The sequence below is a fragment of the Stegodyphus dumicola genome, chromosome 2, assembly GCF_044657685.1.
Source record: "Stegodyphus dumicola isolate Sdum_Otavi_A_Nest chromosome 2, ASM4465768v1".
In the NCBI taxonomy this organism is placed as follows: Eukaryota; Metazoa; Arthropoda; class Arachnida; order Araneae; family Eresidae; genus Stegodyphus; species Stegodyphus dumicola.
The window spans coordinates 228,373,792-228,391,906 of NC_140769.1; the positions used below are offsets into that span (position 1 = coordinate 228,373,792).

General features: G+C 32.3%; 2 protein-coding genes across 2 annotated transcripts in view; one reads left to right on the top strand and one right to left on the bottom strand.

Annotated features, from left to right (window-relative positions):
* Positions 1-6,040: 6,040 nt before the first annotated feature.
* Positions 6,041-15,545, bottom strand: LOC118201936 (uncharacterized). Its single transcript, XM_035374093.2, has 2 exons — positions 15,321-15,545; positions 6,041-8,031 (listed from the first exon to the last, which is right to left on the bottom strand). Exons 1-2 carry the CDS (start codon positions 15,444-15,446, stop codon positions 6,244-6,246), a joined length of 1,914 nt encoding a protein of 637 aa, XP_035229984.2. The 5' UTR covers positions 15,447-15,545; the 3' UTR covers positions 6,041-6,243.
* A 325-nt stretch (positions 15,546-15,870) lies between these two features.
* Positions 15,871-18,115, top strand: part of LOC118188200 (protein GPR107) — an 88,688-nt gene continuing 86,443 nt past the window's right edge. Inside the window, exon 1 of the mRNA XM_085811860.1 lies at positions 15,871-16,069. Coding sequence (XP_085667986.1) covers positions 15,980-16,069 — 90 coding nt within the window. The 5' untranslated portion in view covers positions 15,871-15,979. The remainder of the gene's footprint in view (positions 16,070-18,115) is intronic.

Consider the following 18,115-nt stretch of genomic DNA (forward strand, 5'->3'; position numbering starts at 1 on the left):
CCATTCTGTCAAATATAGTATAGATTAGTGATGGGCAAACTTTTTTGGGAGTGAGCCAATACAATTTATTCTAAAACTTTAAACAGAGTATAAGAATATTACAGTGGTAATAGGAAGGTAAATATTCTTTCTTCATGAAGCACTTGACAAATGCTCTATACTATGTTTAGTTTTAAAATTTTAATATAAATAAAAGAGTTCAAGGTTCGATTATATAATGGTATGCCATCGTGCTTCCCGAAGACAACTGCACGTCCTTTTTCTGTCTGCCAACAGTGACCCAACTCAAATTCAAACCTTGGAGGGAGGGAGAGCAATATATGTCCAGCAATTCGATTTTAAAATGGGGGGAGAAAAGTTATACAGTTTGTTACACAATACATATTTTAATGTGATATATGAAATTAATAACTGCATTTTTAAAAGTTCCTTAAATTCAGGTTTGGCTAACTGCTGATCTATCAGTCTGTTTTTAATACAATTCTTCCAGTAATTTACATATATACAATAAATAAAACATAGTACTAATTTCATCAGCATGAGATATTAAATTTGGGAAACTTGCTTCTGATAATGATGTGTAAAATTAATTTTGGAACACTGAGAAATAGTTGCTTAAGATGATAGTTAAATTGTAACTAAGTTAATTAAAGTTGCAAATCCCACCTCACTGCTTCACAGTTTCCCTTGAAAGGAATGGTAAAAATATCTAATTCAGTGTGATTGACATGGAAATCTACATTATAATATACAAATATAAAATTTATATATACAAATATAAAATGTAGTTTTCATTGAAAGCTTTATTACTTTTAGCCATATTACATGCTTGTAACTTGCATACACAGTTGCTGCCTAGATACCGTTCACTTTCCTAAAACAAACATGTTGAGCCGATAATTCATAACAGGTTTTCTGCTTTTTCTTATCTTTCATATTTGAACATATAGTTAGAATTCTTCTGCTTTGATGCAAAGTGAAGGAAAACATAAGCCTTACACTGCACATCCACAATAATACAGATAAAAACAGGCAACACTATACTTTTAATTTCATGACTATTCACAATGGCACAATCTTTACATACAATGATAGACACAGTCAGTAATATTAAAACTGAAGATTTTGTTAGAACTGCACACAGACAAGTACAGAAATAAATTCATCTATTCGCTATGTGGCACCGTGTGTTAGCTTTCATCTACATTTGTTACTAAAACTGAAGATTTTGTTAGAACTGCCCACAGACAGGTACAGAAATAAATACATTTAATTGCTATGTGGCACCATGTGTTAGCCTTCATCTACATTTGTTATTAAAACTTATATTGGCAACTCCATTGTGAAAATAAAATTCCCATGATCATTTAAAAAGAAAGAAAACAGTACCTTTATTCATTTACGATCATTAATAAATCTCTTTCTGTAAAATTTTCAAGGGGAAATGCAAGTCTTGTTATATTGGCCTGAGTTCATGCCACAACAAAAAGGCACTTGGATAGAGCTTAAAATGCACAGTCCATCTCTCACATTGATTTGTATAAAGTTAATAGAATTATTAAAAATCTTAAGCAACAGAAAGTACCAAGCAATGCCAATAAATCCTCAAACATCTTTAATATATCCAAGCCACCTTGACATCAATTATTATCGTAAAAGCTTAAAGATTGCAATAATTACTCTCTTCAACATGCCACAACTTTGACCTACTCTATCATTCTAATTCATGCATTCAACAAAATGCCACAATCATTTAAAAGGATTCAAAATAAAGCCTGCCACATGAAACACATGCCTTTTCTAAAGAAATAAAATTAATATTCATATCTCTGTAATATGATTTTAACTCAGAAATTCCAACAGTAAGAGAAGTAAACATCTTGGCATTACCCTGGATATTAAATTAACTTTCAAGAGTCATGTAAAAGAAGTCTTTAAGAAAACAACACAGCATTTATGAATATTTACCCACGCATATCTAGAAATTCCAATCTCTCAGTTGTAAACAAATGCAAATTACATCTTACTACAAGGGGTGATAAATGAAAATGTATGAAACGACATGGTGGGTACAAATGGAGATTTTTTTCAAAATATACACGATACACCTGAGCACAATGATCCCACTGATGAACAAGATGCAGGATTCCTTGTTTTCAGAATTCCTGTGGCCATGACGAGACCCAGTCCTTCACAGCATCCTTGAGTATGTCGTCCGAGTTGAAGCGCTTCCCTTTCAAGTGTTTCTTCGCAGGGCAACATGTCCAGACTGTAAGGCGGATGGTCCAACATCTCCCACTTGAACTTGGCCAGTTCCATGTGTGCGACTCTGGAGACGTGTGGACGCGCATTATCACGGAGCAGAACCACACCCTCTGTGAGCAGCCCCAGTCTTTTGTTCTTGTTGGACCTGTGTAGGCGTTGAAGTGTCTCACAATACACATCGGAGTTAATGGTTTTTCTGTGCTCGAGAAGTTTCACAAGTAGTGGACCTTGAACGTCGAAAAAGATGGTGAGCAACACCTTGCCTGCTGACGTCACGGCTTTGAACTTTTTACAACGACGCATGCATCGACTGCATGCTGTCCCACTTTGTCTCTGGCTCTAGTGATGGCACCAGGTCTCATCACCTGTGACAATCCGCTCCCTGAAAGCGAGGTCTTCCCGATACCGAAACAGATGTTGCAGTGCTAGCCCCATACGCAGTTCCTTTTGCTCGTCGGTGAGTTGCTTCGGAACCCAAGCAGCACACGCATTCCGATATTGCAACCTGTCGTGAACAATTGTCCACACGGTTCCATAGCTGACATCCACCTTCACCGCCACATTCGCAATGTGACACACCGATCACTTCTCACTAGGTCGTCCACCTTGTCGATGAGATCGCTCATGATGACAGTGTTTGCCTGGCCTGGTCTCGGGCCATCACCCACACTCTCATAGCCTGCACGAAAACAGGCACTCCATTTTCTGACAGACTTGCCAGAGACGCATTTCTCCCCATAAATTGTCACCATCCGCCGATGCATAGCTACCGGTTTCTAACCGTCTGCTGTCAGAAATCGGATAACACCTTGCTGCTCCTCAGTCGTCGAATTCTGCAAGGCGAACGCCATCCTGACCTCATATGGATTGCCGCTTTTGATAAGAGCCTCTGCTCTCTCCTGCGCATGCTCCGATCCCAGTCAGAGACTCCAATCGCATCCAGAGATGTCTCGCTACATTCTCCCATGGCAGAATATTCAAATATTTAACTATTACGTCGTTTCATACCTTTTCATTTGATCACCCCTTGTATTATCTGATCAATTTTAACTTACGCCATTTCTGCATGATCCCCTATTATCCAAACTAGATGTAAAAAATTACAAATTCCTCATTGCATTATGGAAGCTCCTTGGTTTCCGACTAGCAAGTGAATTTATTATAATCCCAAAATTAACTCCAAAGACATGCACAATTTTTCAAAAGTATCTCTTTCAACTGTATTAATAATTCTGCTAATTATGAATCTCATATTCTTCAAGATTTTAAATGACGAAAAACCATCTTCCACAATGTAAACTGATACTGCTTATAAAACAGTAAAAAGTCTTTAATCCAGACTTCAACGATTCCGGATTAGGGGTTTTTCCAGATTATACATCATCAATTTAAATCTGGCAAGATGGCATGCAGAAATTATAAAATTAAAAATATGAAACCGTAATTTATGAAATAAAGAGCAATTATTTAAAGGGTATCAAAATTTACAAAAAAAAGGCTTATTTATTTGTTTACTTTATTAAACATTTCTTTCAATGTAAGTTGTTCAAATTGCTTCATTTTTTGTGCTAATACTTTCTCTTTAATTCTATAAACAGACATAATTTCTTGTTCAGTTCCACTGTTCAAGTCCTGTAATTGCTGTGTCGAGAATACTGACTAACTCGTCAATCGAAATTTTTTCATTTTCACTAACCTCTCTGCAGCGCTGGATTTAGCATTTTTCCTAGGTGGGACAAAATCTTAAAATTGCTGCCCTTACCCATCTCCCTTTAAGTTTTTGTAACAAAAGTTAGTTTTATAAATAAACATAGAAATAGGTAGTTTGAGATAAAATGTAAAATCTATTTTATATAGTAAGAAATTCTCTATGCGCTTGTTCTAAAAGAAATATACATAACAAATGGTTTAGTTTCTTAACTTCCGGCAAAGCATAAGAGGGAAGATGTCTTCGCTGAGGTCTTTCTAAGAGTAATTGACTCGTATGGAAGTTATGCATGAGCGAAACGGCAGAAACATACACGCAGCCAGTTAATTCGCTTGATTCTAACCCCCGACCGAACTACCAGTGTTCAGACTTTATATCTCAGCCGCTGATGGCCGAACATACATACCAAAAGTTACATAATTAAAAACCTGTGCAAACCTTCTTAATGCAGTCACTTCTCCGGTGCACTAAATTTATATTTTCCCCGAGATGGGGATATTTTGTCAATATTTGCGAGAATACTAATAAATGATGCTAACAGAAAACCATTCAGAACTAAATACTGAAATAGTTCAGCACAGCACAAAAATGAGAATCAGACATTACTAAGTAATAAAAAATTTCACTTAAACAAATATAAGCAAATTACAAATCACTAATATGATGGATTGAATAATTTTGTACCAATTTCTCGATATTCACAGTAATTTTAAACTAGCACATTAAATATTCATTTCACAATAACGTCTTCATGTAGCCTACTCAAGAACTCTAGTATACTCTTCACAAAGCCCGATAACATTAATATATATTTACATATTAATGCAAAAGACTATTTTTGGTACCGTAATAATCAAAATTACATTTTCTCTGAAATATGCAATATTTGCAACAACTAGCCAGACTCTGGAGGTAAGAAAGAAAAGAGGGGCTAACCCCACACTGAAAGTGAAGCACTGCTCCAAAGTTTCGGTCTCCAAATGGAGTGTTGACAGCGCATTGATAGTATTTTGACACACAACATTTCTATATAAATCGAAAAACGGGACACTTCCGCGTAAAAGAAACATTCATCGTGTGATGGCAAATGTTACACTTAAAGAATGAAAAATACCTTGGTACCTTTAAAATTATACAAGTCCTTCGATACCCTTGATTATGCACTCATATTAAAAATAATCTTCATTTACAAACAATAGATTACATAAGTTGGGACAATAGGCAAACTGATTAATTACATAACTAACTTTCATTAGCTACATGCTTGAGATACCTATTGAACTTTACTTAGTTTGCTGAACAAGATCACGGGATAATTCATTTACCATTTTATATCATTACTAGTGTGAAAGATGTTATTCCTGATGGCAAATACGATGTGCATTAAGAAATTACAACTTATGCACTATGCGAAAAAAGCTTGCTGTGTTCCCCACAGAAATGAGATAATTTATTTTAGATTTAGACTATTCCTATGCGTTTGTTTCTATTTGCACCTCGCACTTAAAACATTAATTGCTGCATAGGTAACTACAAATTTTAAAGTTGGTTATAAAAAATTCCAGAATATCATTAATCCCTACCCTGATTAAATCCCAAACTTCGAAAAATAACGAGTTTCTCAGTCAAGTAGACCAACTTATACAGACACTTTACTAATTACAGCTTATATATACGAACAAACACAGATTTTAACCTAATTAATTTCACATCAATCCTAAAAAATACTTTTCTTGTCAACAGCCAATGAAAACTCACAAAGCAGATAACCCTCCCGATATATTCCTACAATTAATAATTAAAATCTAATTTTTTTAACTTCAAAAACAGCTTCCTGCTTTATCAATTATGAAATGTTATTACATTTTATCGAACAGTACATGAAACTTTCTCAGGAAAAAACGTAATCAAAGTTTTTGTCATTATACTTAAGAAATAAATTTAAAATATACAAAATTCAATTATTACTTTCTACATCTTTAAACCTACCATTCTTCTGCCCAACAGTTAATCTTTTTACAGTAGTTTTTATCTTCTTTAGTAGATTTAATACTACTTCACTCATCATAAATTTAAATGCACAGTTTATTTCTGAAGTAAGACATTTTATTATATACAGGAAAACATTTAAATGAAGTTCATATTATGTACAAATATAAATAGCTATTTACAAAAATGGAAAGTATTTGATTAGCTTTGGTCATCTGGTCATTTGCAGTATCTTGTTTTAACATACAAATTAACCACATAACAATTTTAAATTACATAAATTAAAGTTCAGTCAGAATTTCAGTTTCAGGCTTTTCATCAAGTATTATATGCTGGTTAATCACTATTTCACTACAGTTTTGCATATCAAAATCCGAAGATTCAGTCTCTCGGGATTTTACATCCACAGAAGGATCTAAAACAGTTTTCTCACCACTTTGTAATTTATTCATTTCATTGGTACTGTTAATCTCCATATTTTTAACTGTTGGTACATGCTTATTTTCATCCATTTCCTGAAAACCAGTTTCAATTTTTGCATCAGAGTTATGAACAGAATCCGATGCTTTACAAACAGAAGCATCTTGGTTTAGAATCAAGTTTGTGTCTGTACAATTTGTATTACAAGACATTTGTGAAGTAGATGCATTTTCTTGCAATACTGGGACACTTTGTGTATCTGCTTCTACCATTTCTGCATCACATGAACTTTCAGGTGGTTCAATGCTTACTAACTGAGACTTTGTAACTGCATTATCAGTTTCTACTAACTTAACAGTAACATTCTCACTTTCTTCCATCTCTACTTCAGGCACTTGAGAATCAGGAACTTCCTTTTCATGATTGGTTTGTTCAACTTTTTCAGATGTTTCAGCTTTTATTTCTTCATCTTTACAAACAGTTTTATCACTTTCTCCCATTTCCACTTCAGGCACTTGAGAATCAAAAGCTGCTTTCTGGTCTTTCATTTCTTCATTTTCCACTTCTTTTTCTGTCATCTCATTAGATGTTTCATCCTTCATTTTTTTATCTTTCTCAAATGCTTCCTTCATTTCTTCATCCTTTGATTCTTCATATGCCACTTCTGTCATTTCCACATCTTTGTCAGATGTTTCTCCCACTGCCTCCTTTATTTCTTCATCTTTCTGGTTATCTTCTAATTTCTCATTGTCAGATGTTTCTCCCACTGCCTCCTTTATTTCTTCATCTTTCTGGTTATCTTCTAATTTCTCATTAGGTGCAATATTTTTATCTCCTTGAGAATCTACAAGCATAGATCCTTCTTTTGCAGGATCTTCAACAGGTGACACTTTTGATTCTAACAGATCAATAGTCCGCTGAACTTGTTTAACAGCTGCTTTTCTAGATAATCGAACTGTTTCATCACCCATAGTATCAATATCATCAAGTTTCAACATGCATCTTGTCAGCATTTCATCTAAATATTTGTACTGCTTATCTTTAACAGTTCCACTGAAATTCTCAACACCAATTTTATACATTTTAAATTCTTCAAGGATATTCTCAATCCTTTTTAAGGGAACATTAATATTAGGTTCAGATGGCTTTTCTTCATGCTGCACTTTACTTTCATCTCTTGCTTTAGAAATACAGCTCCCATTTGGTTTTCTGGTTTTTTCCGATTTTTTCGAAGAATAAGAAATTGGACTTTTTGGCTTTCGAACATCAGGCCTTCCTTCTATTTGAATTGGGATGTTACACACGCGAGGTACACTTGGAGATTTTATTTTATTTGGACTAGACAGATCTTGCATGGATCTTTTCGTAGGAGACAGAGGCTCCTGAATATTAAGCTCCCTTTCTGGCATGCCATTCCTGACAAATCCAGCTGGTCCCGAAAATGTCCTTTGCCTAGTTGCATGAGGACTACTAGCTCCTTCCACTTCAATAGGAATTATTCTCACATGTGGTTTCCGGCCTCCATCGGATGCATTCTGAGAGTCTACAGCAGGTTTTACTGGTTTATCAGAGCCTTCAACAAATATTGGAACTCGATGCTGAAGCCTTGGACTGCTGGAAGCAGAACTCGACTCTTGCATGCCATTTGTCTGAAAATAAAAATAAATTTTAGAATATGACAAAGTAATAACATTCCTCGTTCACACATTTAATAACTAACCACTTACCATCTCCAAGAAGATTTAATTCATTAATTTTTTACACATTTTTAATGAATCAGTAATTAAAAATGTTCATGGCCACTTGAAATAATTAGGCTAGTTACAAAAAGCGGGACCTTTTTTTCTGTTTAAAGAAATTTCTTAATGTGAAGTGCAGTTCTAGAGAAAATATGTTACATGTCTTGGATAATATTAATATTCTTTTTTACGAGTACTAGAATTATTTCACGTTTTCAGTGCTTGCCGAAACATCAAGTAAAGTGTATCAATGATGGTGAAGAACATTTTGAAGGAAACTGAAATATGTAAATGCAAATAATAATATAATTACATAATAATTTTGATTCCCTTCTCCTAGAATGTAATGCAATCATTAAAAAAAATATGGAGAATGCACTACAATTCTTTGCCATTTAAAACTTCAAAACAAGCGATTAGGTGTATCTGAATCTGATTTATACAGCCTCTTAATAAGCAAATAACATTCAATGAGTAGGCAAGCTATTGTTAAAAAATAATTATCAAAATGTCAAGAGAATCAAATGCAGAGAATTTCAAAACAAATGTGGAAATTTCTTTTTTTGTGAGGCGAACTATTATTTAAGGTATTATTCTGTTATCAGGACCATACTCGGAAATGAATGAATATGTATTTATGCACATATGTACACTGTGCCCCCCCCCCAAAAAAAACGGGGGGCAGTTCTGTATTTCCCGTTCTACTGGGCCAATTGACAAAATTCAAATTGCGTTTTTCATGTCTTAAAAGCGCGACTTAGGATAGGATATATATTAGATTTATATATAGCACTATTCTAACATAGGTATTTTGATACAAAATCAGACTTTTCTGAAATAACATACCAATTTTTTTACATATTTCGATTCTACAACTCAAATTATGCCAGACTGCCAAGTTTTGTTTTAAATTAGCTCCTCAATGTTAACTGAATTTAGCATAAAATTTATTAATATCTCTTTTTTATTACTCTTGTTTGATTTTTTTTTTTTACATTTTGAAATTTATGTTCATTCCAAATAAAATTCGCCCATTTTTTTATTATTTTTATTTTTAAATAATTTTTTGAAAAATTTTTAATTATAAGCTAAAGATTTTTTGTGATCATCTTAACATACATGTATTTCTATGCATACCTGCAAAAAATTAAAATTTTTTTATTCAAATTTTCAATTTTTTCAAATTCATCAAAATTTAATTATTTTTAAAATTTGTATTTTAAAATAATTTTTAAAATTTTTTGAAAAACATTTTAAATTATAAGCTATAAATTTTTTACCAGCGTCTTAAGATAGATGTATTTCTAAGCATACCTGCAAAGAATTTATTCAAAATTTTCGAAGATGTTCCTGAATTTATATATTGGCGCGTTTTGAAATTTTTCATAGTTGTTGAAAGTGATAATAACATCAAATGTGGTTTAGGCACTTTGTTAAATTTATTTGAAAAGAGAATGTGCCTTTTTTTACGTCTTGCACAATGGAAGGGAAATGACATGCCAATTTTTCCCCTATTTCAGTTCTACCATTCAAATTATGCAAAACTGCTTAAGTTTTGTAAAAATCGTACGAGTAGTTTTTAAAAATTTAACTCAATGTTAACAGAGTTTGGTATATAGTTATTAATATCTCCTTTTTTATTAAATGTATGCAATTCTTCCTTTCTTATTTCAAAATTTAGGTTCATTCTAAATAAAATTCGCCCATTTTTTTATGACTTATTTTTAAATTTTCTATTTTTAAATAATTTTTATAAAGTTTTTGAAAAAATTTTGAATTATAACCTATAAAATTTTTACCATCATCTTAAAGTAGGTGTAGTTCTAAGCACACATGTAAAAATCAGTTTTTTTTTTATTCAAAATTTTCCAAGATGTACAAGAATTTATATATTTTTGAGTTTTAAAATTTGGCATCTTTTTTCTTAGTGATAACGCCATGTTACAGCAAATTGCCACAGCTATTTTTAACTTTAATTTCAAATAATTTTTAGGGAGAATTAATGATATGTCATTTTTTCTCTCAATGATGCATAAGTATTTATTAATACTATATGAAAAGCTACTTTTTTTTAATTATAGATATTATTTAAATTTTTAAACTTTTTAATTTCTTTTTTTAAACATCTGTAAGAGCAAATTTTTACCTTCGCCATGTTATCAGCTGCTACCTTACTTTGACTGCATTTAAATTGAATTGTCTAAAACTGAGAAAGTTTGCTGTTTATTTTCTTAATGTTTTTAAGCAAGCAGGACATTTATAGTCGGGGTCATGTCATTGCCTTAAAAATTATATATACAAGTATAAATTTTTACATCAATCCCCTTCGAAAGAAGGTTTTAAGTAGCTAATTTGGTACTTTTCCGTTTCGCTGGCGCAAATCTCGCCAAGCAGACTTTATTGGCGACAACACACACGCACATAAAAAGTGTTAACAAATGTTAGTTCTAAGAAATTTTTATTTTAAAGGTATGAACATTTTAATAAGGCTTAAAATTTTGTAAAAAAACATTAGGAATTTGCTACGCTTTCATGGTACAACAGAAATCTAATTCTCTCAGTAATTACCTACATTAATTTCAAGTTCTTATATCTTATATTGCTATTTCAAGTATTGCTATTGTTCTTATATTGCTATTTCAAGTAATTATATCTTAATTTCGAATAAAAGTTTAAATGCAAGAATTATTTCAATTCGTACAAATAGCTTACTCCGAAATTATGTAAAACCGCAGTGCTTTACTTCGCTAGTGCATTCTCATTAGAATTGATGAATTTAACCCTTGACTTTGCCTTCTTCGGGTCAGTGGTGTAATTACATCCTAATTGACTCAATTGCCGCAAATGGCCTTAGGGTATAAATTTAAACTATCTGGGTCAAAATTCTATGTAATTGTATACCAGTATTGAATGAAATAATCAATCGATAAGAAATGGCTGCAAATTGTTTTGAAAATGACATGTAAAAGATTACCAGCGAGGATATTTCGTTTGGTATTGGTTGTATCATTTTCGGTGACTTTATCGCTTGTGCCGGCAAAATGGAAAAGTACCGCTAATTTTCTCTTGTGTTATAGATTATACAAAAAACATGATCTTTAATATGATTTAGATTTTTTGCAGCCTATATAATAATCGTATCACTCGGTGGTAAGAAAGAATAAACACTGCTGGACTGTTTCATTTCTTTGTCTTTTAGCAAAAAAAAAAAATCTTTTAATTAAAATATTTATCCTTTGGACTTTGCTTTAAACTTTATCTACAGTTAAAATGTCTAGAAAATGAAAAGTTGTTTTCAGCTGAAACGCAATTGACGTAATTGATATTTTAAAAAATTTGGGAAGAATGCAAAGTTTATGGAAGTGTAACAATCAAAAAATCTTAATTTTCTTGTGCGAGCACTGAAAATAAATGTAGAAGGAAAGACAGAAATTAGGGAGGAAAGTAAGCAAAAATTTTAAGGGAAATTTGTCAGAATTACCAAGGTGTTTCAAAAAGTTGGACGCTTTTGAATATACTTTCAGGATACTTGGAATTAATTAAAAAGAATTTAGGGGTTCAAAGAGAAAACACTTGGACGTGTACACCAGCAAATACCATCAATTGAGCTTGTGCTAACGAAAAAGATGAAAATGGTATCATTGCAGATTAAAGTGAAGAGTGACTGGCTTTCAACTATATGTTTGTATAAATTACGTTATCATCATAAATGGAGAATCCCATGATTTCTTGGTCAAATTATTTGAATATTCAGGAAATTATCCAGTGATGTATGCAGATGTCACTTTAAGACATTTTCCCTATTGATGAAACCAGCCTTTCCTTTCATCTCATGCCTTAAAATGCTTAGCCTCTAAAGACTGATAAAGGCTCAGACCAAGTACCGATGAAATGGATTTGGATTGAATTTGATTAGTTATGGCAAAGCAGGGCTACCTGCCCTAAAAGGAGGAATGGCTTTGTGAAGAACTTTCTAAGGAAAACCAGCTGGCATACACATTACAATGACAAAAAACCACAAAAACGCCCATGCAACCAGCCCACTCGTCGGGATTTGAACCCCGGAACGAACTACCAGTGTTCAGCAACTTTATCACTCGGGTGCTTGTAGGCCTATATGAAATGGAAGGCAGTAACTTTATTTAAAATGAATGTCAGAAATACCAAGGTGTTTAAAAAAGTTTGATGCTTTTTTTAATATACTTGCAGAATGCCTGAAGAAAAAAAGCAAGCCATTAAGGGGAGGGAGTATAAAATATAGTTTTTTTTCAATATAAAACTTTTTAATCTTATGATATTTGATTCTTGCGATTTCAAAAATAAAATATTTGACCTTGGTAAAATATCAATAACATTTTAAGAAACTAAACGTAGGATGATAAAATTGTGTAAAGCAATAAGCACAATGTTAAAGCTATTTAAAGGAATATATACAAGTCATCCTAAGTTAAAATGTCGGTTATACATTTTTCTCATTCATATACCTTTTCTGAGCGGAACATTGAAAGGCATGTTAACTGTGCTTTACTGTATTTTCTCTTTTAATATATAGTTTTCAGATGCATTATAGTCTGGAACCTAAAGTATTCTTCCGAAAGAAATGCAATTCAAATAAATAAAATAAAATGCTAATTTATATTAATAAATGTATTTAAAATGCTCAAGTCAAATGACCAAATAGAAAATTTTAAAACGATTATCTGAAGAGACAATGCAACACAATTAAAATAAAAGTCTAAAAATGTTTAAATTACCTAAAATTATAACCGTGACAAAAAAATTATAAAGAAAACTATTTGAAAAAATAAATGATGCCCCTTATATTTAAACTACGAATGGATAAATCGAAATTTTTAAAACAGTTATTCGAAAGAAACCATGCAACTTAAACAATTAAAATGAAATTCAAATAAAGAATGAGTTTTTTTCCCTCTCTCACAGGAAAGGAAAATAGGTTGCCATATATTAAGAATATCACCCAGTGAACTATTCTTGCCGCAAACTGAAAAAAAGGAACCAACATAAATTTGTGAATTTGTCTGCAAATTTCACACCTAATTTGACAAAATTTCATATTTGGGCATAATTTTAGTCGTAGAATTGAAATATGCAAAAAAATTAGAGGAAGTGCTGAATCGCCCACTGCTTGGCACGTCTAATTGCACATACTCATTATCCATGTACATATTGACCTATTTTCACTTAAAAAACATCCCAGAATTTCACAAAAATGGCACTATGCACTCCCTCGACTTTATCCATGTACACAGACCTATTTTCATTTAAAAATCCAATTCTTCTTACTCTTGTAAAAAGCACCAAACAAATAAGTGGGCAATTCTGCACTTTACCCCAAAATTGGTATGTTATTTCAGAAAAAGTCCGATTTCGTGTCAAAATAACAATGTTAGAAATAGAGCTATATATAGAGTCGCACTTTTGAGACACAAAGAACGCAATTTGAATTTTGTCAATCAGCCCAGTAAAACGGGAAATATAGATCAGTCTTTTTTTTTTCCCCACAGTCTACATACATTCATGCTTACACTTGTATACCTACACACATTTCTGGATCCGGTCCTAATAACAGAACAATACCTTACATAATAGTCCTCACTTATATGTTTCCAATTCAAGCTAAAAGAAATGAGAAAACGTCACTTATATTCAACATTCATATTGATTCTTTCAAGAAATTTCATAGCATTTACAACATGCTTAACACTAATTTTCTTTTTTACACACACAAACAGGTAGCAATTTTTGCAGGTCAATAGCTGCACAACGTAAAATTAAATGATTTTGCACTCTTTTTAAAGCAAGCTGCTGCTTAATGATACATTTGTAAAATTAAACAAGCAACAATTTATACATCACATTTTAAAATTTTATTTCATGTAAATTTTGTTCTTTTTAATTTGTTATAATTAACATTTAATTATTTTATTAAGTATTTACCACTGCCTCATATACTTGCATATTGTTTATGCGAGCAACATATTCAAGCTTCTTTATTAGGAATTTCCCCAACAATTTTAAGCAGAAAAATTCTTACATTAACAATGGATTCGAACTAATGAAAACATCATACAAAATCACATAATCACCACATCTGAAAATCTTTACCATAAGTTCTTCCGATATGGATAAATAAATTGGTAGATGTGCAGGAAAATGAAGTATTCGTAAAGGCTAAAGTGCAGAATCACCCACTTATTTGTTTGGCGCTTTTTACAAGAGTAAGAATAATTGGACTTTTCTCAATTTTCTTTCACTTTTAAGTGAAAATAGGCCGATGTGTACACGGATAAAGTCGAGAGTGTGCGCAATGCCATTTTTGTGCAATTTTGGGATTTTCAAGTTAAAATAGGTCGACGTGTACATTACTACTGAGTATATGAAATTCTTAAAAACATGCCGAGCAATGGGCAATTTTGCACTTTCCCCAAATCCTCCATGCATCTTTCATTATGTAATTTAGAAAATAATATATTACATGTTTCATGATAAAAAACTGAAAATAAACTTGTTTATTTTGACAAAGAAACAAAGATCTGTTAAAAATTAGTTACTACAAACTAAGGGTTTAACTTTCAATATCCTTTTCGGATGCATTAGCCATACTAAGTGCGTAAGGATAACTGAACATGCACAAAAATAAAGCAATTTGTAGTTTAACGACATGCAATAAAACAATGAAGCTACTTTAGATGGGTCTCATTCTGGTATTCTGATATTACTAAAAAAAAACTGAAACCGATGAGGGTAAAATGATGAGTACTGGAGTCGGACTGCAGCTGTAGTTTAAGACCTAAGTTATTAAACTAATAACTTAATGAATTTTTCTGAAACTATCAATTACGAAAGTAAAATTTTACTTCTACAATCAAATGCAAAAAGTCAACTCCAAGCCTATGCATGGACTAAAAATATTTATTATAAAACAAATTATAGAATAAAAACTATAATAATTCGTTAACGAGAAATTTTCGAATCCTGTAGAACCGTTTTAAAATTTTTAGGACATCAATTTTAACCTTCTCATTAATTGAAAATTAAGCAAATCCGTTTTCCTTACATTAAGAAATTATACAGTGAATACTAAGTTTTCTAAACGACATTTTAATGCATCCTAGCCAACCTACATGAAAGCATCGTCACATACAATAAAACATAGATTAACATTGAATGTTACATACCGTATATCCTGGAATGGAATCAACATACATATTTCTCGTTGGTATACCAAAACGCTTTTCTAATTCACGTTGTCGCTTTAAAGGATCGGTAGTAGTAAACTGAAACGGAATGCGTCGGAAGTTCATTTTAAAACCTACGAGGAACCCGCTAGAAACTTCCAGAAAACACAGGAACAAACGAGAATTATTCTAAAGACAGTGCCCACGAAGCGATCGATGATTGTAAAGTAACGAATGACGTCATATGTAAACCACCCATGAGTTTATCCAACCAATCAAGAACGTCTGAATCAAAAGATGGCGCGCGTTATTGGATGAATCGTTTTCTAAGTTGAGGACTCGATCTGCTTTTTCCGTTTATTTCGTCAAATGAATTTTTAAAAATAATTTTTTATAATAAAGATTGAATTAAAATATTTTGTCTAAATTCAAAACTAAATCAAGAAATCTAATTTATTTCAAAACTTTTTGATTTATTATTATTCCATTTATTAGTTTCAGGAGGCATGGAAATATTTAGTTTCAGCAGGCGTCGACATATTCAACTTCTTAACTCACATCGTCAATGCATCAAAAGTAATTGTTGACGGTACTGAAAGTATTTTCGTATGTGTACGTTGTGTACATAATTGATATAGGAAGTTTGAAATTTAGACAGAATGAAAACATTACAATATTTATTTACTGTTGTGTTTACATCGTTATTTTTTGTGAGTGTGTCATCAAGAAAACATCAATTAGTTCTAGATGTAAGTGAAAAAAATAGATCAACTAATCCTTAAAGCTAAGCTGTATGATAAATTAATAGCTTTATCAGACTAATAATTCATGCAATTTTTAAAGAGGACGAACGCAAATATTATTGAACCAATTAGTTTCGTGTTGTGGTAAAATCCTAGTATACGGTGCAGCACTGGTGCGATTTTGAAAATTATCGCAACACCAAAAATGACCCGAAGAACGTCTATGTATATACTATACACTATATACTATGTATATATACCTAGTATATAGTGTATAGTATATATTCTTTGAATGACTCGTTTACTACTCATCATATATGTCCCGATTTTACTGCTCATCATAAAGTAGCCAAATCCCGTGTGCACCGGATACTAGGATTAAACTCGTGTCGTGTTGTTTAATTTAACAGTTCATTTCCTGCATATTATCATTATCCTTTTTGTTAAAAAATCGTCTAATAGGATATATTTTACACTGACATCATTCCAGTAAATGTCCGTTAAATGCTTAAAAGCGCCAAACAAATAAGTGGGCGATTCTGCACTTTACCCGTATTTTTAAAAATAAAAGGCATTTTATGTCATAAAATAATAAAAACTGAAAAGACAAATTATTATCCTCATTACCATGTCGATTCGCCATTTGCAGCAACATGCATGGGAAAGTCGATGAGGTGCTGAAAGCAAGGTAATAGTATTGTTGCCCAGTAGTCCCACAGTTTCCATCTTCAATCCTTCATAGTGAATCCAGAGATTGAAGAAACTACTACAGATCATCTCACAAATGTTTGAGAAGGCGGGAACCTTGAAGGCCAGGTGACTATTTCAACACTGCTGTTTTGCTACTTGAACCACTTCCGTATACCTTATGACCAGTGAGGTGGTGCCATCTGCTTGAAAGAGTGCATTGTTTTGTGAAAACCAACTAGTACATGAATCAGTGGAGATGATCAACCAGTAGTTCAGCAGGGTCCTTTCAGCTTGACCATATATAGATGTCCCAGATAGCTCTGCCTGCACAATGCCCACTTGACATGTGAGATACTGTGCATTGTGCTGCATATATCCCAATGACCTCTGTCATTTACCTGTAGCAGAGGGAATCTTAATTTGTAAAATCAGATTGTACATTACCAATCTTTTTACCGTCCATTATCAGGGCAGTTAAGCAAACTACTGTCACAGCAGTCAATTCCTCTCTTTTGTAAAGGAACTTCACGTTCTGCTGTTATAACTGAATTATGCCAGTTATCAATGAATAATCTATTGTACAGATTGATGCTAAATGAAACACCTGGATTTGTCATAATCTAATGTATGGTTGTGCTTCTTCCCATTGATGTTATATATCCCACTCTCTGAGCACATCAATTATTAGTTTGTGGCTACATTTTGCACAATCCATGCTTTTTTTTAATTTTATTTTTGAAATACTTTTATCCCATGTTGTGCAACAATGCGAGCAGTTTAGCGGTTATTGGTTTTGAATATACAGCTTTGCGAGTACTGACAGTTTGTCCACAAACTTATTCTCTCCCTTGATAACAATCTTTGGCATATCCACCAAAGCTCTGATATTTATATACTCTTTGGCTAGCAGCTAGTAAGTTACTTCTCATTGTGCTCGTTTCCATGGTTGCATTGCAGATATGTAGAATGATACAGTTAAAAGTCTGAAAAACGGACTCGTTGGGATTTTTCCGGATAATAGATCATCATTTTAAATCTAGTAAGATGGCATGTAGAAATTATGAAATTAAAAATATGAACTCACGATTTATGAAATAAGGAATTATTTATGATCTAAAGGGTATCAAACTTTACAAAAAAAAAGTATAATATTTATTTGTTTATCTTATTAAACATTTCTTTCAATGTAAGTTGTTTTAAGTAACTTTGTTTTTTGTACAAATACTTTCTTTTTAATTCTGTAGACAGAGATAATCTCTTGTTAAAAAGTCCTGTAACTGCTGTTTCAAGAATTCTGACTAACTTTTTAATCGAAATTTGCTTGTTTTCGGTAACTTCTCTGCCACTTTCTCCACTATCGGT

Bases quoted from the DNA above. Each gene is read 5' to 3' on its own strand.
- LOC118201936 (XM_035374093.2), bottom strand. From the start codon at position 15,446: ATGAACTTCCGACGCATTCCGTTTCAGTTTACTACTACCGATCCTTTA. The intron at 8,032-15,320 runs GTATGTAACATT...TTTTATTTTCAG, and splicing joins ATTCCATTCCAGGATATACG to ACAAATGGCATGCAAGAGTC.